The sequence below is a fragment of the Cervus canadensis genome, chromosome 32 (genome assembly GCF_019320065.1).
Source record: "Cervus canadensis isolate Bull #8, Minnesota chromosome 32, ASM1932006v1, whole genome shotgun sequence".
Taxonomy (NCBI): Eukaryota; Metazoa; Chordata; class Mammalia; order Artiodactyla; family Cervidae; genus Cervus; species Cervus canadensis.
Genome location: NC_057417.1, coordinates 29,658,234 through 29,682,732, shown reverse-complemented (window position 1 = coordinate 29,682,732; position 24,499 = coordinate 29,658,234). Strand labels below are relative to the sequence as shown.

Sequence of the window (24,499 nt, the reverse complement as noted above, 5' to 3'; positions counted from 1 at the left end):
CACCAAGTGGTTGGAGACAAACCAAACCAAGTAAACCAGTAACCTGGTTTATTAACATAAACTGCACAACTCTGGCTTTAGCCAAGTAAGCTCACAGCCAATGAACAACCCCAACACTTATCAGCTTCTTGGGGATCCTGAGAGGCTCTTCACCCAGGAAGGAGTGACAGAGAAGGAAGGAGGCACAAGTCCACAGCTATTCCTCACAGAAGGCCACAGTGAGCTCCCCTGTGTCAACTCTGTGCTGCGGCTCCTCCCTCGGCTCCAGCTCTTCTCCAACATCTTCCATGAGCTGGTCCAAATCCAGGTCACTGGAGGCTCCATCATCAGAAGGGACACTTCCAGCATCCTGGGGTTCAGGCCCCTCTTCCCCACCAAGACAGGCCCCACGAGCAGCTGGTGGGGTCAGGACTTCTGGCACTAGTCTAGCTTCTTTTTCTTCAGATAGGCTGCTTACTGGGGCTTTGCTTTGGGGAGCTTTAAATTTTTTCTTAGGGTCTAAATGAAAAAGTGACAAAACTGAGAGTCTTATCGGGTCATCTGTCCTCACCTTGTATAAGTCCAACTCCTAAACCTTCTATTTCCAAAACAATCTCTGGGAAAAGATGACCTTTCTTTATAGAAAGAAAATGGGGTTTGGAATCAGAAAGACTTGGATCCATGGACCTTGAGAAAACTTTAAACCCTTTGAACCTCAGTCTCCTTATCCTTAAAATGGTAAATACCCAGTGACAGAGACACTGAAAGAACTAAAGGGACGGTGTGAAGTATCTACCCAGCCGGCCCACAAAAACACCAATAAATGTTACTTCTACCTCCTTACCATTCTTGTGTCCCTGTATGTCCCTGAATAAAATCAAATAATAACCATAAGATGTTTCTACAGTGTGTGTTGTGTTCTGTGATTTAGATGATGCCCTTCTGGCCAAACTTTTGTGTGTTTTTTGTTTTGTTTTTGTTTTTTCTCCAAAATAATGAAAAGCTGTGGAAGTTTTAAGGAACTATCAAAGGAGGAAACCTGCAGACGTGAGTCTCCCTCCCCACAGTCCCCAAGTCTGAGTCTTACCCGGCTGCTCAGGTCCTGAATTTCCATGCCCTTTTTTCCTTCCTATTATGGGCACAGGTGGAGGTGCAGGTTCGTTTAACAGAGGTCTCTTTGTTGTTCTCCTTTTCAGGGTCCCATCTTGTCCATCTGCTCCACCGGCATCACTCCCAACCCCCAATCCTAAAGGACATCGGTTTATTTCTGAGTGACAGTGTGGCTAGGGTCCACAAACTCCAAACATCCAGTCTTTGCCCTGTGTCTTCTGCTCATTTTCAATCTAGTGAGTCCTTCTGGTTCCTTTCTTTTCCCCCAAATATTTCTTTTCTTTCCCCCTGGGTCTTCTTCTCTTTATAGTTCACCTCAAAACCTGCCTTCTCCAAGAAGTCATCCTTCTTGGCTAAGAATTTAAAATATTCATTCCACCTTTAACCTAAGATTTTGTAATTCAACTCACAGAAGTGAGAAGCTACAGATTCCCTGATCACATTAGCATGAGTCTTGCCCATTTTCTCAGGTTCTGGAGCCGAGAGGTCAGTAAGGCCCAGTCACCTGCAGACCCCTCGCACTTTCTGCTTCTGCCCTGCCTTAACAGGAACACGTCTCGTTTCCAATTATCCTGCTTACCTCTTGCCTTGGGTTTTTTTGTTTGAATTTTGGCTGACTTGGGATTAGGCAAAGTTGGATCCTGAGAAAAATAAAATATAAATGAAGTCATATAATTGTGATTTAATAGAGTAGGATGCTACAGAAATGATGGGTGTACTTAAGGAAGTTCCAGATGCTAATTCTACCCAGTTTGATCTACAAAATCTATCTAACTTCAGTCAAAATCCCAGCAAGTTATTCTGTACCAGTATATGATACCATGATGGATACGTGTCACTACACATTTGTCCAAGTCCATAGAATATACACTACCAGGAGAAAATCCTAATGTAAACGATGGACTCTGCATGATTATGATGTGTCAATGGACTGAATAGGTTCATCAACTGCAAACAAATGCACCACTCCGGTGGACGATGTTGATAACAGGGGAGACTATACATGTGTGGGGGCAGGAGGTACATGGAAACTCTCTGTACCTTCCTCTCAATTTTACTGCAAACCTAAGACTGCTCTTAAAAAGTCTTTAAAGATGAAAAATATCTATATTTCATATGCCTGAAAAGAGACTAAGGAAATAAAATAATGAATATCCTAAGTGTCCACACAGGGAAGAAAGTAAAGAGAGGCAAACTGCTATTCTGTAAAATTGCTCCAGTAAGAACCAAAGAACTACAGTGGGAAATGAGATTATCATCAAAAAATAAGTTCCTAGAGATATGAGGTATTAGAATAACTGAGGACAGAAGCTCTTCTTCCCTGAAGAGTCCTAAGACAGAAAACCAGTCCATCAGGGCTACCCTGATGCAAGCACAGGACAGTTCCTTAGAAAATACAAATCCATGCTAACCAGATGCCCTAAAGCAATCTCCTCAAAGGAATCCCCAAGATCAATCTTACTGTTTTATCTTGCTCCTCGTCTTCATCCTCCTCCAACTCTGGCTCTTTCTTTTCTTTCTCCAAGCAGGAATCTAAGCTGCTAGCCCCAGAGAGCAGTAAGTCTAGAACAGGAATAGGAAAGAAAGGTTAAATAATTTATCTAATAAAATAGGTGATGAGTTAGTGGAGCTAATCCCAGAAAATCAATCTTCCAACACTGTCTTTCATATCCAAGTCAAAATTTCTCCATAAAATCTGATGCCAGATTATCACGGTTCTACCCTCTTCCAAGTCCTTTCACTAGTCAACATGCACTCTCCCTTCCTACTCCCTTTTTTCTCCATTCCTCTCACTACCCATGTGTCCATCCATCTATCCCAGACATTTGCTCAACAGCATTTATGTAAAGCCTCCTATTATAGAATCCAGAACTAGGTTGACGGCACTGGATATAAAATAAAAGCTTCAGTAGCTGCGCTCATGAAGGAATCCCTTCTATCCCTCTCTGGTCCTTAGCCGCCTACTTATCCTACCTTTTTCTTCCCCACTATCGTCAGGTCCACTGTATCGGCTCCAGAAACCAAACAAGTTAACCCGCTCCTGAAGGAACCAAGAAACAAAAGCATCATCCACTAGTCTCCCAGGGGCTAGTTTTGCCTCCTGTCTTCAAGGTTTCTAGTTATAGAGTTTGTATTCATATTCCACACCATTTTCACTTGAAACTTCACATTAGGTTTATCTAAATTTTTGTAGAGCTTAACTACTATAGCATGTTATAACATTATACAATATTATTATAACTTCTTTTTCCATTTTGTTTATAATTCAGTTAATAGCTGGGAAGAGGAAATTAACTGTTTGTTATTCTCCACCCCCTACCCAAAGGCAGGATTTGCGGGTAAAATCTAACCCCACAGAATAAGGTACGTACACCTGAGACCTGAAGTTAAATGGGTGGTGGTATTCCCTCTACCACAAACTGCCTCTGTTTGGACAGAGAAAAAATTCCATTTGTCCAAGGGTAGGGAAAACAATGGATGGTTTAAACAGTCAAGGGAACTTGGCCTGGGAGGAAAAGACTAGTTCTAGAACTAAGACTGTGTAAGAGGGAAGGAGAGCCAATTTTCTACAGGAGGGACTGTATGACTTGTTTTGCATCCCAAGTCCCAAAGAGAAGGAGGTATGTGATCTAAACTTTCCCACCTGAATACTGATCTGCTCTGCCTTTTGAGCCATCATCACGGCTAACCCCAGTTTCTGGATGCAGTCCTTATTCTTGCACTTTCTCTGAAATAAAAGAAGATTAGAGTCAGTGATAAACATTAGGGAAGTGACTCCAACATACTGTTACTCACCAGACATTATCTTTACATTTATTTCTACTTCCTGGTATTGATATGATACTCCTATTCTTAATCTTTTGAGCTCAGAAACACAACCCTCCCTTGTACCAAAACAAACCTTTCATCAATTTCTAGCAATATTTTCAACCAACATTTTGGCATCCTCTCCAAAGTAAAGCCCATGGAAATTTGTAAAGGCAAAATTAAAGAAGTTCAGATGACTGCACTTTTAAGCTTTTCACAAGTTTCTTTATATCCAGCTGCTTGATTTAATACTCACGGCCTGATTATCTAAGGTCCCTGAGCTCCTCGGCATTATTGGTAAGGCCCAAAGTGATTATGGGCTTCCCTGGTAGCTCAGCTGGTAAAGAATCTGCCTCAATGCAGGAGACCCTGGTTTAATTCCTGAGTCAGAAAGACCCCCTGGAGAAGGGATAGGCAACACACTCCAGTATTCTTGAGCTTCCCTGGTGGCTCAGATCGTAAAGAATCTGCCTGCAATGCAGAGGCCTGGATTCAATTCCTGGAGGCCTGGGCTCAATTCCTGTGCTAGGAAGATCCCCTGGAGAAGGGAATGGCTACCCACTCCAGTATTCTTGCCTGGAGAATTCCAGGAGGAAATATCATTTAGTTACTTCAGTGGTTCTCAACCAGGGGAGACTTTTCTCCCAGAAGACATTTGACAATGTCTAGAAATTTTCTGGTTGTCACAACTAGGGTGAGGGCTACTACTGGCTAGATGCCATTAGAGCCCATGGATGCTGCTAAATATCCTACAATGCCTAGGACAGCCCCTCATAATAGAAAATTATCTGACCCAAAATGTCAATAGTGTTGAGACTGAGAAACCCTGAGTTAATCTGTGCCTTCATTTCTATCATACTTGCTTGGGCTAACCTGCAGAAAACCATGGTCTTCATGAAGGCCCTCTATCTGCAGACAGGGAATGAAACTAAGAAAAATCATTTTCCTGTTGCAATCATGGTAGAAAGAAGTGTTCCTCATGAATAACCTCACCCTGGCATACTTGGTCAGACATGCGACTTCCTCTTGGCATAGCTTCCTCTGGGAAAAATCACATTTAATAAAGGGAAGATTTTGTTTCTCAAGTTCCCTATATCACAACTGATCCCTGGAGGTTGCTTACCAGTCCACTTAGCTCCAGGGACAGCTCCTGGAAGTTCTTTAGCATGCTGACTGGGATCCAAGCACGAGAGACTGTTTCTCCAAAAAATGTCACATGGTACTTGGACTGTAATAAAAGGTAGCTTTGTTATAGCCTCTTGTCCTCCTCCTTGCTTTGACCCACTAGCCAGGAAAAGGCAGAAGAGCTGAGAATTCATAAGAAAGGAAGTGCTGGGCCTTGTCTGTTCCTTTAAGCCTGACCCACCTATACCACCTGATTCCATTGTTCTTCCATCCTGACCTCAGATGTCCTAACCAAAGCCTATTTGTCAAAATCACAAATGTCCTAGTAATTAATAAATATTTAATTAGATATTTGTTTGTTTATATATCCATTTGTCACTCTAGCTAAGTATCTGTTTCTGCTTGTGTCTGCTGGCTGTGTCTGTATTTCTAACTCTGTACATCTGTTAGGATGGATTTGTTCATTACTTTGCCCTGAGCACTGACCCACCCTGAACCAGGAAAACTCACCGGCAGGGAATCAAGATGAGAAGCAAAAAGAAAATATTCTCCCAGGTCAGGATCAGGTTCTACCATGCCTGGCCACCTGGAGAAGATGGGTGTAGGGGACGGAAGAGAAGGGGTTAGATGAACAGAACACAAACTCATCAATATACATGTACATAAAAGGGCACTGGGCTTCCCTTGTGTCTCATATGGTAAAGAATCCACCTGCAATGCTGAAGACCTGGGTTCGATCCCTGGGTTGGGAAGATCCCCTGGAGGAGGGTATGGCAACCTACTCTAGTATTCTTGCCTGGAGAATCCCATGGACAGAGGAGTCTGGTGGGCTACAGTCCATAGGGTTGCAGAGTCAGGACACAACTGAAGTGACTTAGCACATAAAATGGCAGTATGTTTTGCAAATAAAGGATCCCCGAAATAGACCCTCTGTCATCCCTCCACAGTGGTCACTACCAAATGACTGAGGTAACTTCCATCAATGTACAAAGAAGCTCAGAATCTTCCTACTAAAGAATATCTTATCTTCTAGGCCTCCTGGCAACCCCGAGAACAAAAATCTTCTGACTTGGGATACCTCCAAAGAAGAAACTATTCCACCCTTCCCTTTTTTCTCTTTACTTTGTATATCTCTCCTTTCCTAATGTCTAAAAAAAATCTTAGAGCCACTCATCTCTTTCTACCCATTCAGGGTAGAACTGGCTGACCCTTTTTCCCAGGAAGATACCACGTCCACCATGAAATCTCTAGAAATCACTCTTTCAAAGCCTCCAAGATTAGTACTTTATATTCTCCCTCACCCATGCTCTTTCTAGGTAGGTAATATTTCCATTATAAACCCCTTTCATTTTCTTCCCTCTCTGCCTGAATCTACCACTCTCAAGTTTATGAAGGATGCTCTGACTCTACCATGGCACCCTACCAGGGGTAGCCGTATTGCTTGGCCCAGATGATGGATCCTGGGATGTAGGAGGCATAGGCCACATCACTTTCATGACCAGTCCAGGTCTCCTCAGGGATATCACAGCGATTATACTGCAAGTCTGCCAAAAGAGAGGAGGAGTGCAGGGAAAGAAAGAGCCTCATGAAGTGAAAATCTGGATGAGGGCAGAGGAGAGGTCAAAAAGACATTGTTATGTGCAGCAGGTAGGACCAAAAGGACACCTGGGAGATGGGCCTGGAGGATGAAAAACGGTTCTTGAAAGAAATGCAGCTAGAGCTAGGAGAAGCCGGAGTGTTGGCTCATTATGTTCTGTAGAAAGAGATCCCAAACTTCCACCTACATCCCACATGTCTGACCCTGCTTCCATCTGTGTAACATCATGAAGATAATCTCTCCAATATTGTTTTCTCACCTGTAAAATAGTTGGGCTAGACTAGATCTTCATAATCTTTTTTAAGTAGTTTCAAACATTCTAGAATTCTAAGCTACTGAATCTCTCTTACTGGCTTTTCCTCATATATCCCATACCAACCCAATACCAAAAGTCTAGTCAGACTTTTGCTCAGAACAATTGTTTAGATTTACTCAGAACAATCATTTAGATTCCAGGACCCTCCCTACTCTTCAGAGTGTCTTCCTCTATCCCTTTATGCCGAATTCATTCTGAAAAGACAGCAAGATCCCCACCTCTCCCCCAACACTAACTACAAGGACCCCTGGAGTTATAGCTATACTTTTGTCATATTTAATCTAAAGCAAAAGCAGGGAAAGAAAGACAGGAATATAAAAACTGAAAAGAAATTTCCATTTTACCTGTGTTCTGGTCACAGGACCAATTATCTGGGAGGATTGAGGGGTCAATGTTCCCATGTAGCCGCCTCCATTTCTCACAGTTTGGGGAGGAACACTGGACCCAGACTAGACATTGACCTGTCACAGCAAAGAAACCTGAAATAAGAGACTCAAAAATCTTCTTCCTTCTTCTATTTAATTAAAATCAATATACTCCCTGCCACCGCCACTGCTGCCAGAAACACACAGCCCTAGAGATCAACTTGTTCAAGCCCTGACTTATAAACAGTAAAACCAAAAGCTTGGAGGAGAGAATTGACTGCTAAAGATCAGTCTAAATTGTTGGCAAAGCTGAACTTAGAACCCAGGTCTCACATCCCAGTCTTTCTCCTGAACCATGCTATCATCTCTTCTCCCCCAGGGCAGAAAGGAGTGTTTCCTGTATTGACATTTCTTTAAAAGGCTGCCTGGCATCTTTCCGGCTACTGCCTCATTTCCTGGCTGGCATGTCACTCCTAAAAAGTTCTCCTGAATGACTGTGTGCGCTTCAGCAGCACATAGACTAAAACTGGAGCGATACAAAGAAGATTAGCATGGCCCCCGCACAAGGATGACACGCAAATTTGTGAAGCATTCCAGTTTTTTTAGAAAAATGGTACTGAAGAATTTATTTGCAGGGCAACAATGGAGAAACAGACATAGAGAATAGATTTATGGACATGGGGAGAAGAGAGGAGAGGGTGAGATGTATGGGAAGAGTAACGTGGAAACTTACATTACCATATATAAAATAGATAGCCAAAGGGAATTTGCTGTATGGCTCATGAAACTCAAACAGGGGCTCTGTATCAACCTAGAGGGGTGGGATGGGAGGGAGACGGGAGGGAGTTTTAAAAGAGAGAGGATATATGTGTATCTATGGCTGATTCATGTTGAGGTTTGACAGAAAACAGCAAAACTCTGTAAAGCAATTATCCTTCAATAAAAAATTTAATTAATTAAAAAACAAAAAAAGTTCTTCCGAAGGACTGACCAGCATCTCTTTTGTGCACAGCATCCAGAGTTCCTATTTGAACTAACCTGTCTTATTTGAATTAACCTGTCACCAAATCACCAAGTTGCAGCCTTTGGGACCAAGAGCTCTGAGTTCACCCCTCACCAAAAGACAGGTTTAAGCCTATTGTTTCTCAGTCAACTATTTACTTCAGGCCCTGCTCAAAGGCCAAACATTCTTTTTATCCATTACATTCCAAACTCTCATCCCCACCTTTCTCTACCCCACATCTTCTAGGTTGACCCAAAGCTCCACACAGCCTCTCCTCTCTCCCTCCCAAACTCTTCCACTGTATTCTCTGGAAATGAAAATGAAATTAATATTCTTTGGAATTCCAGGCAAGAGCAACTAAAATCCACATATCTTCAACCTGTTTTCTGAACCACTGCCTCCTTTTTGAAATCTGGTGATGCTGTCCCAACCCGATCCCACCTGACCCACGCAGCCCTCTAAGCAGAGGCTGTCCTTCTCACATCCCCCAGACCAGAAAGTGGGGTCAGTATCACCCTTACCTCCCACTGACACTTGCAGACCATTACTATCCTCCATTCTATAAAAACACTCCCTCCCTTAAGGTCCATGCCATGAGATTACACTGCCCTCTCATCTCCCTTGCAATGACAATGCTGGTATCTGGTTCAGTCTTTTCCTTCTCTCTGCCTCCTGCCCTCATAGATTACCATATATCCACAAGGGTAATGTACAAGCACCCCATACGTTCTCCTCCATGCCACCTCAGTAGCCCCTTCACCTCAGGAACCCATGCCCATCCTGCATGCCACCCCCTCAGTCATCTGCAGGGACCGCACACTCCCCTGAATCACTTATCTAAACTCTTCTCTGATAAAAATGCCCCATCTGTCCACCTTGCTCCAAGAACCCATGGCAACTTTCACTTTATCTAGATCTCCAAGCCACTGGCCCCACCTTCCTCTCAACTAGTAGCAATCTCTTTTCTTCACTCTGTATAGTTACAAACATTTGATTTCCTTAGATTCTCTTGCAGACATCACCAACTCCCTTTCCCTCTGTCCTTCCCCCCACTCAGCTGGCAAACACAATTCTGAATGAACCCACTCTTTTTCTGTGCCTACACTCATTCAACTGAGCTTTGCTAGAGAAAATCACTGACTAGGTACACTATATATTCAGTTAACGACATCAACCAATATGTTTCTCTAGTAAGTTCACTCTCCCACTGTCAGTTTACCTTAAATGCTGAAACATAAGGGATGCCCTCCATCCCACCAAAATCATTCCTCAGAAAAGTAGATGACTTACATTTGGGTCCTTTCAAAATATCTCATATTATATATCACTTTCTCAGTTATTTTGAAGAAGTACTGGTTGGGAATGATGTATTAGTTTGAAATGACAGTTGCCACTGACAGTTTTAGATGTTTACAGAGGTGACCTGGCAAGGCTAGAAAAAAAGAGTGGGAGAAAGGGCCAGGGACCATAAAAGAGAACAGAGATCAAGAAAATAAATGGTGGTTGTAAAAATATAAATATTCATGAGAAAATGAGTGAGGGAAAAAAATCATCCTAATGCTATAAAACTAGATATTTATGGTTTAGGATGAAATTTCTATGACAGTTTTAAAGACATAAAGTTCCTTAAAGTTTCCTTTCCAACAACTTAGAAAGAAGAGAAGACGTGTTACAAAACTGAAGTTCAGATGTGGCTCTGTGTTAATGAAGGCTGATGTCACAGACACAGGTCAAGAGCATTTCAGTTGACCATTAATTTTTGAAACACTAGCTTCGTTGGGTTCTGTGATCCCTCACTCTCCCTTTTCCCCCATCCCCTCCCATTTTTCTGGTAACTCCTGCCTCAGTCTCCAAATTGGGTTCACCTCATTCTCTGTCCAATCTCTAAACTGGAGTCCCAAAGCCTAACCATGGGTCTTCACTCCTATGCTGCACTTTCTCCTGAGGTCAGCTCACCCATATCTTCCATTTGAAACACATTTTCATACCTGACAACACAGAGATGTATGCCAGTAGCCTCTGTTCTGAGCTCCCAGCTCCTATGGCCACCTCGCTCTTTGACATCTGTATTTGGAGGTCTCACAAAAATCTCAAACCCAATGAGTCCAAACCCAAATTCTTGATCTTATCCTACAGAACTGCTTTTTATCCACTCCTTTCACACAACTGCTCAAACCCTCTTCTCTCTCTCACTTTCCAATATTCAATTCATCACCAAGTTCTGACAACCTTACCTCCAAAACATATCTTAAAACCATTTGCTTTTTGTCTCCTTCATCATCCTAATCCAAGCCACCAAAATATTTAATCCGAGCACTAACTTCTTAACTGGTCTACTCTTGACTTCTCATACTCCACTCTCCAATTAATCACCAAAAGGATCTGTTTAAAACATCAATTTGAGGATGTCACTTCCCTGGTTAAAACCCACCAGGGGCTTCCCACTATACTTAAGATGAAATTCTCACTTTGTAACATGGTCTTTGAGCTAGCCACTGCTACCTCCTTGTGAAGGAGGAAACAGACAAAACAAGCTCCATCTTGAAACAGGACTCCATCGTGGGCCGGACTGTGGACTTTGAGCTATATGCCCAGTATCTATGGAAACGACATACCAAATGGAAAACCAGGCCCCTGGATGGAAGAGCCCCAGGGCTCATACCTAGACTCTCCCTCCCTAAAAGAATACCCTAATTAACTGTGGAACCGAATAGAATAAAACATTCTATTATGTTTACTGGGGTATGACCACAGGCCTGTTGATAATTGTCCACTGTTTACTAGGCCTAAGGCATATGAATCAGGGTTAACTTTGATTGTATCTTTCTTTTCCTTTGTTCAGACTAGTTTCGGGGAATTTGGGGAGGTGGGTTTGGGCACATACGCTTAGGGTATATAAGGTTTTCACAAAAACTGGTTGGGGTCCTTGGCTAAGGGGAGACTCTGCCTTGGACCCGCTGGTGTAACTGAAGAAGGAATTCATAGGGCCTGGACTCCATCTCAGGCCTGTCTGTGCTGATCGTGCTCGGCCACCTCTCCAGTGGACTCTGAACTCTCTGCTTAGTGCCGGCGGGAAGGACAATGGAAGGATAAGACCCCCTCCGGACAGGGGAACCTTGAAGATCATATCCAGGTTACTCATCACCTAAGAGAAAACAGACACTAATCACCCCTGCCTCCGGACACTATCTATCAGAATGTAAGCACAGGCTTATCGGTTATTAACTATTTGGAATGTAACTGCGGGCTTATTGATTATTGACTGTTTGAACACATAACACATGAATGATGGGGTTACTGTAGTTGTATTTACCCTTCCTTTGTTCATGTAAGTCTCAAGGGAATTGGGGTAGTGGGTTTGGACACGTACACGTCTTACACATGGGGTATAAAAGATTTTCACAAATGCTGGTCGGGATCCTTGGCTAAGAGGAGACTCTGCCTTGGGCCCGCTGGTGTAATAAACTGCACTCCACTATCTGCATTGTCCTTCTGAGTGAGTTTGTTTCCCGGAAAGTGTGGCTATAACATAACAAACTGCACTCAACTATCTGTGCTGTCCTTCTGAGTGAGTTTGTTTCCCGGAACACGTGGCTATAACAGTTATATTAATCTAGAGCCACTTTGCAGCCTTGCTTCCCCTGCTCCCTGAATCCCAGTTGTACCAGGTTTCTTCTGGCATCCAGAGTAAGCCAAACTTTACCTTATCTAAAACTTTCTCTTACACACTTTAGTTGGCTAACTTCTACTCTTGCTACAGGTTTCAGCTTAAATGTTATTTCCTTCCAAATGCATTCTCTGACTGACCCTATCTTAATTAGATCTCCACCGTTTCCTCTCAGGACATTGTTTTCCTTCCCTTCACAGAACTTAAAGCAAATTTTATTTACTGGATACTCCCTTTCTACTTCCTACTCCAGGAGCACCCATCTCTCCTCAGCAACTGTAAAAAAACAGGAAGGGTGGTTCACTGATAATAAGAGGCCTACACATTCGCTACAATCACAATTCAACCCACAAGCACTGCCAAAAAACAAACTTCCTCCAACAACTATGGATTACATGACTGAATAACTGAATGAATGAAATAGCTCTCTTTCTTCCTCAGCGCTATATCCTCTCAACAAGTAGCTGTGTGAGATAAACTATAGTCTTTGCAGAATTTCCTCTAACATCCTAACGTCGTTACCCTTCTCCTCCACCTCCAATTTTCAAGTTCAAGGAGGTTTGTCAAACCACGGCTGAACTTACCAAAACCACTTCCTTCTCCTTTTTGTTGGTCCCTGTTCTGGGAATGATCCTGAATGGTTTCCTTCTGTTGGTCATCCTGTCTGTGCTCATGTCCACTTTGGTCTGTCTCCATTTTCTCATCTTCTGGGAAGATAAAAGAAAAACATTGTAGGGTTAGGAGATGAAGAGAATCTTTGTAGATAGTAAAAGAAGGAAGAAGAATAGCAGTTCATTAGTTTTAAGTCTTGGGCTGAAAATTCTCAGGACGCCCACTGTCCCATTCCCTAATTTCATGGAATAAGTACTTGAGCCAGATGTCAAAGTATATCGGATTATACTTACGAGCTTCCTTCTTTCTTCTGCTTAAGGAGAATTTACTGAATTTCTTCTCAGAGGATGCAGAATCTGGCTGGCCTGGCTTAGATATCTTTATCTCAGGGATTATTCCATCTTCTTGAGAGGCTGAAATCTCTAGAATAGGAGGTACCACTACTCTGTCTCTGCAAATAAGATTTTTAATTAAAAGATAGAAAAGGGCAATTTGTAGTACCCCTCTTTTGAAAAAACCCAAGGGTAAAAGTTAGGAGGACAGAAGACTTGCAAGTTCTCTATGGCCTCCTGGGGTCATTTTGTCCATTTACTGGCCTATTTTTCCCAATTCAAGTATCTTTCCTGAGATGAGAGAAATCTACCAAGATATGAAAAACATCTAGATAGAAAGACAGATAGATGGATAATCATTTATCAGTATTAAGTCTACCCTGTGATCAACTCGCCACACTGGGATAAACTTACCCATCAGCATTATTATTATCAGAAGTATTAGAAGAAGCAATTCTTGGTTCCTTGTCTAATTGGGTACATCTTGTAGGCTGGGTACAGGAAGTCTCTGAAAAATCAAGGCTAGATTCCGTCCTCCCAAAACAAAATACTATAAGCAGAGAAGCAACTAAAGAAAAGAACTACTCCATTATTTCCAAACTGTAACCTCTCATTAACATATCTCCCATCAGTTGCCTGGAAGAACCTACCTTTAGACTTTTGCGATACCACAGAACTTGCAAGTTTTTTAATTCTCAGGAAAAACCACAAATGTGTATCTTTCTGAAAGCTTTTCCAGATCGATTTGCCTATTCTAGGATAGTCAGGTAATGTTAATTTTGTGTACATAACAGAAATTTTAGGTATCGTCTTTTATAGCATTTGTCCCTCAAGCTTTCTCTAGAAGTGGAAGTATACCTAAGAAAAGCTGAAAATGTCAAACCACTGCCCTTAGCCTCAAGACCTTATGGAGGAAGGCTTCAGGGCCTATACTATACAGTTTCTTATTCTAAAAATCAAATTCCTGAGCATATGTTAAAACAGTATTGGAAATAGAAATATACAAGAAATAGAAACCAAGGTCTTCAAATCTGGGAAAAATAATTTATCTTTTCTATGAAAATTGTAAACATATAAAAATAAATTTAAATTACATTAAAAAATCTAGATGAGCCTATATTTATATTCTGAAGTCAATGTAATCTACTTTTCTAAAAGTCTATACCTTCTGTCTAAGATGGTTTAGCTATAGTCCTGTTGATAGAAGATGAGTATTTAAAACTATTTCGAAGTCTCATCTAATATTTCCTATGTAGAAAGATGGAGAGAAGGAGAGAAGCTATTAACTTACTCCACCCTTCAGATAATTTCTTTGCCTAACTGAAATTCTCTCACTAAAAGCCATACCCAAGCACTCCTGGAAGGACTTCCGTAGCACAATCTGGACAATCTCCTCAAATTCTGCACTGGTAAGAGTTGATTTTTCCTGCAGAGAGACAGGTAGGGGAGAAAAACTGCTCATCTTTCCCCATTCCTCCTCTCTAGGAAGGAGGAAGCCTCCTTTGGATGAGGCAGCAAGTTCACAAAACTGAGAGCATGAATTCAACCTAAAGATGCCATCAATTCTATCACAGATAGCCTGGGAGTAAGAAGTCAAAGAAAAGGAAAACATTGATAGTCTCTACTTCTACTCTTACCTACATCCAACCTCAGCCCCTACCTGCCCAGTATTCCCTGCTAAATGCTTTCATTAAAACATTTTTTACCTCTTTGAGAAGAAAATACACACCCCCACACAAGAAAAAAAACTGAAACTACAGGATGAATCTCCCCTGTGGCATTTACTACATTCAAATTTATGTTATAAATATTTAAATATCTTCTGAAATGGAAAGATCCTATTTGCCCAGGCTGGATGACGAGAAGAAACTATCCCACTACAGCCATCCTTTTGATTTTTACCTTTTCTTTCTTTGCTTTCTTGCTGTCTTGAGCCTTTCCTTTTATCTCCTGGCCACTGACTGGACCATTCTCTGTGGTTGTTTTCTCCTTCTTCTTCTCTAACCCGGCCTTTAGCAGGCTTGGCCTGACCTCTGCCTGTGGGGAACTGATCTCCAGGATCTCCTCCTTTGATGAGTTAAGGTTATAGGGCTTCAGGCTATGCAATTTTTGTGCAGGTGGGGCAAAGGTATTTTTTTGTCCCTTCCCACATTCTGAAAGAAATTTTGTCATCAAATGTAATTTGTGAAACATGGAATCTAACACAGAAATGGCCAAACATTGCCCACTGACTCACAATATCAGAATTATCTGGAGAGACCTTTTAACAAATTCAAATTCCTAGACCTCTCCTTACCAAACTTCCCCAGGCCCCCACCTTCTCAACCCTGCCCTAAGATCCTGACAAAGTAGTCTGAAGTGAGACCCAAGAATCTGTAATTTTATAAGGCTATCCAGCTAACTCAGATGCACTTCAGGTTTAGGAACACTGAGTAATTCAAAAGCGATAAAAACAAGTATGTGGAAAACTGAAATATTCAAACATGAAATTTTTAAAATTTGCTTTTTTTTAAACTTTGCACAAAGTGTTACAGGAAATTAGAGGAAAATTTTAAAAAACTAGTCAAAATCTACAAAGGATACAATGAAAATTGTACTGATCCTCCCAAGCATAAGAAATCTATCTTTCTCTGGAGCTTCCATAATACTTTGTATCTATCCTGTGGCATTTACCACATTCAAAGTTATTTATAAATATTTAAATGACTCTTCTCTCCCTACAAGCTCATACATTTCTAGAGTAAGACTGTTCTAAGTCAAATATATTTCACTCAAAGTGGCTAGAAAAGCAGTAACTCTAACAAAGTGAACATGAAATACATATGAACTGAGCTTCCCTTTGGTGGGAAAGGTGCCTAGATGACCTAAGACTGAGAAAGAAGAGGAGAATGACTCTTGACTCACTTTCTTTACTCTCCAAGGTTGGCATCATTCAGCTCAGAAGCTACACTTTCTTTATGCCTCTGCTGAAAAAGAAATGAACTGTTATGCTCTGATTGAACAAAATTTATTTTATTGAAGCATAGTTGATATGTTAATTTCTGCTACACAGCAAAGTGATTCAGTTAAATATGTGTGTGTGTGTGTGTGTATATATATACACACACACACACAGTACTGATCAAACATGATTTTAAACTTTCTCCTCTTCTTGCCTTCTTGGGTTCAGGGTCTCTTTGCCTGGGATGCCTAACCTACATTTTCTGCCTTATTGACTACAATTCTACTCCCGGGCAATGCCAATTACATGCTGGAGGATAATGAAAGTTGTTTTAAAGATGAGCAACAGTCCTTAGTGTTTTAAGTGTTTAGAACTATGTCCAACATGAGGTAGGCACTTATAAGTAGGTGGAAATGATACTGGTAGTGGTTTGTTTAAAAAAAAATTCAACTGAGTAAATTTTGAGGATCTTATTGGCTTTATTCAACAACTCATGAATTGGGCAGCATTGAATCTACCAGGATAGGAGCTCCAAGGAGCTATACAAAATTAAACACTCTTACAGGCAGAAGAGCTAAGGAACACAGATGTAATACTAGGCAAAAAAGGAAAGAAAGAAAAAGAAAAAAGCAAATTGGTTATACAAGGTTACTTTCCTTTAAGGAATTACTGGGGTCTATCAGGCAGATTACCCAACTAGTGCTGATCAGGCAATTCCTGACTGACTGGTTTAAGATTCCATTTCTGAGAGAGCCAAAACTGTAATTAAGTTGTCTTGGTTTAGTGACAAGGGGCTTAGCATAAGCAACCCCATTTGGTGCCTCTTATTAAAACAAGATGTGTTTTTAACAGCCAGAAGTAAAAGTAGCAGTAGAGCAGCAGCAGTAGGGTGTAGACAGTCCTGGAGTTAAACAGTGAGATTTTTCTTCAGGGCAATAACCTTTCACAAGGTTCTTCTAAATACTCAAAACAAATATACTGTAGATTCACTTACCTATTTCAGACATCCCTATGCATAGAGAACTCCCCTTTTAACATCACTATAATGTATTATTTTCCTTTTACTTAGATCTTCTAGTCCAATAAATTTCCCAATGTGCTAGATTCTTGTATTAATAATTTTTATTCATGGCTCAGAAATATTTAGTAACCAGCAGATGTTTTTGAACTGTGGTGTTGGAGAAGACTCTTGAGAGTCCCTTGGACAGCAAAGAGATCAAACCAGTCAATCCTAAAGGAAATCCACCCTGAATATTCATTGGAAAGACTGACACTGAAGCTCCAATACTTTGCCCACTTGATGTGAAGAGCCAACTCACTAGAAAAGACTCTGATGCTGGGAAAGTTGAAGGCAAATGGAGAAGAGGTGGCAGAGGATGAGATATTTGGATAGCATTACCGACTCAATGGACATGAATTTGAGCAAACTCCAAGAGATAGTGGAGGACAGGGAGGCCTGGCATGCTGCAGTCCATGGGGTCACAAAAAGTCAAACACAACTTAGTGACTAAACACAGAGGTCTCCAGAGAAGCTAGTAATAAGAATCTAGCATATTCATTCTATATCCATAGTTTATCTGTAGTTATCTACTCAGATGTGTTCTAAACAACATCCGTACATTTCATTACTTCTACCAAAATTGTGACTAATAATAAATACACTTACTGGGCACTGACTATAATCTTTGAATATGTCATCTCATTTAATTCTCCCAATAAATCTATGAGATTGATGCCATTTTACACTTGGGGAAATTGACACTTAGAGGGAGTTAGAGATATTAAGTAATTGATAAATGGTAAAATCAGGATTAGAATCTGTCTGATTTATGTTTGTGTCATGAACTGTGCTACAGTACATCCCAGTAGTCTGGTTCAGTAGTTCAGTACTTCACACCCATTTTCACATCACAGCACACATGTAAAGCATCCACTAAAAGTAAACACTGAAACACACAGAAAATATTTCTAGGTACTCCAGAGTAAAAAGACCAGGCTGTTCACAGCCATAGACAACTGAGGGATGGGAGAGGGAGGCCTCCAGCCACACCAAAGGCTGAAGAGGTTAATATCTCTAGCTGTATGTCATTTGTGACCCAGCACGGTGCCAAGACTCATTTTATGATGTTCCAAGAACTTATACATTTTCCAGTTTTCACTTTCTACTACTGATATTATTTCTACCCAGCTGTGGTCTGCCAAAACCTCAGAGTTAATACATGGTAGAGTAAGATGAATCCAGGTCTTTGGCTTCTAAATTCTAATAATAAGTCTATTCTTCTCAGTGATCTGATTTCTGGCTGTTGGTTTTGAGTACTTTGAAGGCCTTGGACCTGAAACTCAATCCTTTAACTCTGCTATCTCCCACTATAAAGAGATCCAAGAGGTTATCCAGGTGGCACAGTGGTAAAGAATCCACCTGCCAATGCAGGAGGAATCAGTTTAATCCCTTATCTGGGAAGATCCCACATGCCATGGACCGATTAAGCCCATGTGCCAGGACTATTGCGCCCGTGCTCCAGAGCATGGGGGCTACGACTGCTGAGCCCACGCGCTGCAACTACTGAAGCCCCCACACCTTGAGCCTGTGCTCTGCAACAAGAAAAGCTGCTACAGTGAGAAGCCTGTGCACAACTAGAGAGTAGCCTCCCCTCATTACAACTAGAGAAAAGTCTGAGCAACAACAAAGACAAAGAAACAAAGAAAATGAATAAGTAATAATAAAAAAGAGAGAGATCCAAAAGTTGCATAAAATGGATCTTTGGATTTGTATATTTTTCTCTCTAAAGGGGCTGAAAATTTTATGACCCTCAAATGGTCAACTTAAACACTCAGTTGCTCAGGGTGTAGAATTCCACCCTCCAGATTCCAAGATGAATTCAAAAGTTACTGGGGACTTGACTTAGTGTGGCCACAGCATGGCTGAAAATAAAGTCTTTTAACAATTCTTTGGTATTTTTCTGCTCCTTTTCTTAATTCCATAAATGCAAATAATTGATATGTGCTGGTTTGCAGTAATTCTTTTTCGTTTATACTCGTCTAGTGTCTGTTAGTCGTTCAGTTGTGTCTGACTCTTTGTGACCCCATGGACCATAGCCCGTCAGGCTCCTCTGTCTATGAAATTCTCCTAGCAAGAATCCTGGAGTGGGTTGCCATTCCTTTCTCCAGGGGATCTTCCCAACCCAGGGATCGAACCTGGGTCTCCCACACTGCAGGCAGATTCTTTACCATTTGAGCCACCAGGAAAGCCCAATTTAAGGGGCACATTTTATCAGTTTCCATCTTAACTTTTCACCGCCAACTCCCAAACTTATTTGACAGTGAAAGAAAAAGCAAGTAGGAAATTGGAGGAGAATCACTACAGCAAACTGGTCTCCTTCTTCATGATAGTCCTAAATAAAAGCTACAAAGTGTATAAAATTAGGCCATAAAGGGAATAATAATAATAAATGACAAACATATCTTCTCCCAGACTCTAAAATTCCAAAAATGACTATGAGAAGTCCCTATGAAGATAATCAGAATTACAAAACTATACCAAACGAGGACTGCAAAATGAAATTAGTGTACTTGAGATGACAAAATTTGATTTTTTAAAAATGTTCATCTATACAATATGTTTGAGTGTCCATTAACTATCTCTGGAAGAACACACAAGAAATTGACAAAAATGTCTCAGTGGAGTGGTAACAGGTAGCTGAGGGTGGAAACAAGCTCTCTACTGTAGCCTCTTGTGTAAATCTAGTATTTTATACATAGACTGTCATTTCAAAGTGATTTTTTAATTCTATTTTTAAAATAAAATTTTAAAAAGAGTATTTTGATCAACCTAAAGAGGCAAAATTTTTCCAAGTTAGCTTTAAATCATTATCTAAACCTATACTGACCTCTCTAGGCCAAAGTGTGTTACTGAAGCCCCAACCAACTAGATAAAATTGTGATCACTGTTGAGTTAATAAGATGTAGTAAATATATAAACTTTCCTTATGGCTCAAACAGTAAAGAATTTGCCTGCAGTGCAGGAGACAAAGGAGATGTGGGTTCGATCCTTGGATCAGGAAGATTCCCTGGAGAAGAAAATGGCAACCCACTCCAGTGTTCTTGCCCAGATAATTCCATAGATGGAGAAGCCTGCCAGGCTACAGTCCATAGGATCCCAAAGAGTCAGACATGACTGAACACGCATGCAGAGTGAGGGTGTGATGAAAAACATTACTTTTTAAAGAAAATCTCTATCCTGATCAATAGAGAAGGGAAAGTTTGGAAGTCACTGTCTGATAAGTCTCTGCTCCTCTGTTTCAGATGAAGTATTTTCTTCCACAATAATGAATACTGAAATCCACCTCAGAGAGAGTAAGACAATTTTAAAGATAGTTAATAAATATAAAATACCACCAACTTTTATCTGGCCAGCTACAAAATGACTGGGGGCTCTAAACCCAGGAATAACATTTGAGATTTTAGTTTCTCTTTTCTTACCTTAGATGAAAAATATTGGGAAAAAATCCAATAAAGCTTTAAATGTTAAAGTAAAAGAAATTCCATAACCAGATCCTAACTCCTCAACTAACATAAGAAAGAAAGGTGAATAAGGAGGGGGAAATAACTTAGAAGTAATAAAGGGACCCAAGGGAAGGTGAATGAGGTGTTCCAAAAAATAGTTTTCTTTCATTTAGAACACCAAAAATCATCACACTGATTAGAAAGTGAAATCACCTAGCTCACCAGATCTCCAACTATTTATCTGTGTTAGGTTTTCTCATATTCTTCAACCAAAACAAGATATCACAACACATTGAATTCAGAAACAGATGAAAATCCAGCTGTTTTCTCTTAAGCCAGACATGTGAGAGATGTGCAGAAATGTAAAATAACACCATTCTTCATACTAAATTTTCTTTCACTTAGGAAAATATATTTTCATTTAAATGTTATCTACATTATGTAAATGGTTTATTATCATCATTTTAAAATTAGTCAATAGACTAATTTTTCTCAGTTTAATTTCTAATACTTAAGTATCACTGCACAGGTAAAGAGATATAAACCAATCTTTGGAGTCCTTCAAAATTTTTAAGAGTATAAAAGGATTCTCAGAGGACTTCCCTAGAGGTTCAGTGGTTAAGAATCTGCCTGCCAGTGCAGTGGACACAGGATTGATCCCTGGTCTGGGAAGATCCCACATGCTGTGGGACAACTAAGCCCATACACCACAGCTACTGAGCACATGCTCTAGAGTCCAAGAGCCACAACTGCTGAAGCCCAGGTACCCCAGAGCCCACGTTCTGCAACACAAGAAGCCACCGCAAAGAGAAACACATGCATCGCAACTGGAGAGTAGCTCCTGCTGCCCCAACTAGAGAAAGCCCACATGCAGAAACAAAGACCCCATGCAGCCAAACAACAACAACCAAAAAAAACTTTTAAAACATAACTTAAAAATAAATTTTTAAAAAGGATTCCAGGGCTTTCCTGGGGGCTCAGTGGTAAAGAATCTGCCTGCCAATGCAGGAGACTAAGATTCAATCCTTGATCCTGGAAGATCCCAAATGCGGACGAGCAACTAAGCATTTGCACCACAACTAGTGAGCCTCTGCTCCACAACAAGAGAAGCCGTCTCGGTGAGAAGCCCACACACCACAACTAGAGAGTAGCCTCTGCTCACCACTGCCAGAGAAAAGCCTGTGCAGCAATGAAGATCCAGAAGAGACAAAAATAAATAAGTAAATTTAATTTAAAAATAAAGGGATTCCAAGACCAAAATGTTTGAGAACTGACTTAGCTAAATAACTTAATTCAGTCTTGTCAATATTTTTCAGAAAGCCTTAATCCTCCTCCTCCCACTCGGAATGTGTTCACAAATTTCTCCCAAGTATCCAATTACTCCCTCTTTATATTGTCCCTGGAATCCTTGGTCTAAGAGGACAAAAATAAACCCTTTAGAATTGCCCTCTAACACAGACTCTGTGGGCCTCAAAAAATTGTATTTAAAAACTATATTTTGAGCAGAGAAAAAAAAAGATCAAGTTTCTATTCTTACTGAGCTGACATTCTAGTGGGAGTAGTTAGACAATGATCAAAACATGTAAATATATATATTGCAAAATAAAAAAAGATTATATATTCAGAGGAAGCACTTTTCTCAGGGTTACTTGAGATGCTGCCTCCCAGGCTTGAGTTCCTCAGTATGTCCACCAAATAAAATATAACTCTCAAAAAAATAAATAATAAGATAAAGACTATATTTTAACTCTCCTTTAAGCTGGAGTTGGATTTCTTTTTGTCTTAATGTCTGATGGTATGTAGATTCCTGCTTATTTTCATGCCTCCATCAGTAAGTTTGTTCTTTCTTCCTTCCTTCTCTCATGTGAGTTCAGCAAGCATGATTCTAAACTTTTAACAAGACAAAAGGAAAAAACTGATCCCAGCTACCCTTATTACCCATACTAGGCTGCCTAACAAGACATTTGGGGCTTCCCTGATGGCTCAGTGGTAAAGAACCCACCTGCCAATGCAGGTGAGGTGAGTTGATCCCTGGGTCGGGAAGATCCCCTGGAAATGGAAATGGCAACCCACTATCCTTGCGGTATCCTTCCAGTATCCTTGTGGGGTAACTCCCACGGGCAGAGGAGCCTGGCAGACTACAGTTCATGGGGTTGCAAAAAAGTCTGACACGGCTTAGCAATGAAACAAGACATTTACTGTCATAACTACTTGAAGTAAAACCTTTTACGGAATCTCATAAATTAATGGTGACTAAAGCTTAAAGTTCAGGGAGTGCAAGGAAGCAGAGAGTCACGGCCAATTATCACCAAGACAGACTCTTTAGTACCCTGACCTTGGTTCAGACCCTTTCTATCTAACCACTGAAAAGCTTCCACACGTGCCTGGAATAATGCCAACCTCAAACAAGCCATTTTGTGTTGCTTTCCAAGGGGCCATGCCCACGAACTCCCAGACCACTGCACCATTTCCCCTCACAGAATGCCAAGATTTGGAACGATAAAAGACCTAATCTCACTTTTCCCACTTTTAAAAACAGAGGGAAGAACTTGGAGACACCCACATTTTTTCTCTTTCCTCACCAATTCTCTCTTAAAAGCACAGCAATTCAGACCGGAGGTACCACAGAGCCAAAAGCCCATGACTCCTCTCTAAGGGTAAAACAGCGGCTCTCTAACCTCTCCTCTCCATCAACAAACCCCCCATGAGACAATTTCCCCTCAGCTCCCCCTCCCCATTCCCACCCCCAACCCACGGAGCACCAGGATCCTCATTCTCGCTCAGCTCGACATTGCCCACCATAATACTGAGCTAGTTTTGGTTTTCTCTTAGGAGCAAGTCTGCGGTTAGACATTCTGAGGAGAGGGATAAGACATCACCCTGAGGAGAAAACTTTTCCTCAGGCGACAGGTGCCAAGACTGGCCAAGCCTAGAACCTTCAGATGCAAGCGGAAAAACATCAACTACCTTCTGGAGCGTAGAGGACCTAAGGGTGAGGAGCAGACAGAGTTATTGCAGCGATTCTACCAGCCGCGCAAACCTCCAACCAGCTTTCCCGCCACCAAGGAAAGGCGCGAGGCCACTCACAAGCTCCACCTCCTCCGGCGGCGTGCTCGAAGGGCTAATGCGCATGCGCAGTTGGAGGCCGTTTCTGCGTTTGCGCAGCAGTTATTGCCGCCATCTTCCAACTGAATACCCCGTAAAACTACAAATCCCATAATCCCCGTTGGCCTCGCTTTTTTTTTTAGGTGGCAGCCGTAGCGCCTGATGTTTCAAGATGCACATCTTCCTTTTACTGACTTCTCTCTCTGCCCAAGACTGCCTTTTCCATCCTCTTTTCGTGCCCTCATTCGCATTCTTCTTAGTATCCTTCATCCCCTTATTTTGATATTTTATTTGAGATCTATCCTTAACCCCATTTTCGCCTCTTCCTCCCTTTTCTCAGCCACAGGACCCGCACCCCAAAGCGCTGTTGGCAAGGAGATCAAGCCACCAAACACCCAGTGGGAAGGCCGTCCAGTAGCTTCCTCCCCATAGGCTGAGGCAGGGAGCCCCCAAAGCGGACCGAAATCTCTTCCCCGCCCACATTCGTTTTTATATAAGGCGGCCCGGAGCCGCAGCGTGTGCTCGGGAAAGCCTGCGTGCGGAGTGGGGGGAGGGGGGGCGGCGGTGCTGGGTGTACTGCTGCTATTGGCAGCTGTAGTGGGCGTCGGATAGCTGTCCGCGGGCTGGGGGAGGGGCTCGTGCGACAGCGTCGGGTGGTGGGCGGAGGCTTTGGTGTTCGGGAGGTGGGTGTGGAGGCGGAGAGGAGGGCGTGGTGTCCCCAGGTGATCGCGATCGGGGGTACAGCAGAGGAGCGAGAAAACGACGCGGCCGTTTAGGGGGAAGAGGAAGTTAGACAACATCGTCTGTTTTAGTGCTTGTTTTTTCTTTTTCCAGTTCAGCAAAGACTATTTTCCAGGGGGGGGATGAGTTAAAATGATGTATCGTGTTATACTGAGAACAGTTCGTAGGAAGACGGTCAGTATGCTCCGCTCCTTCCCCTCCTCTCCTTTTTAGGTGCACCCCTCCGCTCCCTCGGAAGCCTTTCTAAATAGGTGGTCACCGGGGGGAAACCGGATAATGAATAATTCATAAAAAC

The 24,499-nt window shown here is 41.7% G+C and overlaps 1 protein-coding gene and 1 non-coding gene across 7 annotated transcripts; one reads left to right on the top strand and one right to left on the bottom strand.

Annotated features, from left to right (window-relative positions):
- Positions 1-26: 26 nt before the first annotated feature.
- ZCWPW1 (zinc finger CW-type and PWWP domain containing 1) lies at positions 27-23,475 on the bottom strand. 6 transcript variants are annotated; one of them, XM_043455413.1, is made up of 18 exons: positions 23,446-23,475; positions 23,238-23,344; positions 15,819-15,880; positions 14,817-15,067; positions 14,262-14,340; positions 13,329-13,422; positions 12,876-13,033; positions 12,555-12,677; positions 7,280-7,396; positions 6,446-6,566; positions 5,533-5,608; positions 5,021-5,125; positions 3,734-3,817; positions 3,064-3,130; positions 2,552-2,652; positions 1,670-1,730; positions 1,067-1,225; positions 27-498 (listed from the first exon to the last, which is right to left on the bottom strand). In XM_043455413.1, exons 3-18 carry the CDS (start codon positions 15,844-15,846, stop codon positions 197-199), a joined length of 1,926 nt encoding a protein of 641 aa, XP_043311348.1. In that variant the 5' UTR covers positions 15,847-15,880; positions 23,238-23,344; positions 23,446-23,475; the 3' UTR covers positions 27-196. The 6 variants fall into 6 exon arrangements, with proteins under 6 accessions (XP_043311348.1, XP_043311350.1, XP_043311346.1 ...); XM_043455415.1 differs by lacking the exon at positions 23,446-23,475 and adding an exon at positions 21,521-21,537 and having other exon boundaries at positions 23,326-23,423; XM_043455411.1 differs by having other exon boundaries at positions 23,326-23,460.
- On the top strand, positions 7,799-7,903 carry LOC122433638. Its single transcript, XR_006267134.1, has one exon. It is a non-coding gene; the product is annotated as a U6 spliceosomal RNA (small nuclear RNA).
- Positions 23,476-24,499: the final 1,024 nt, after the last annotated feature.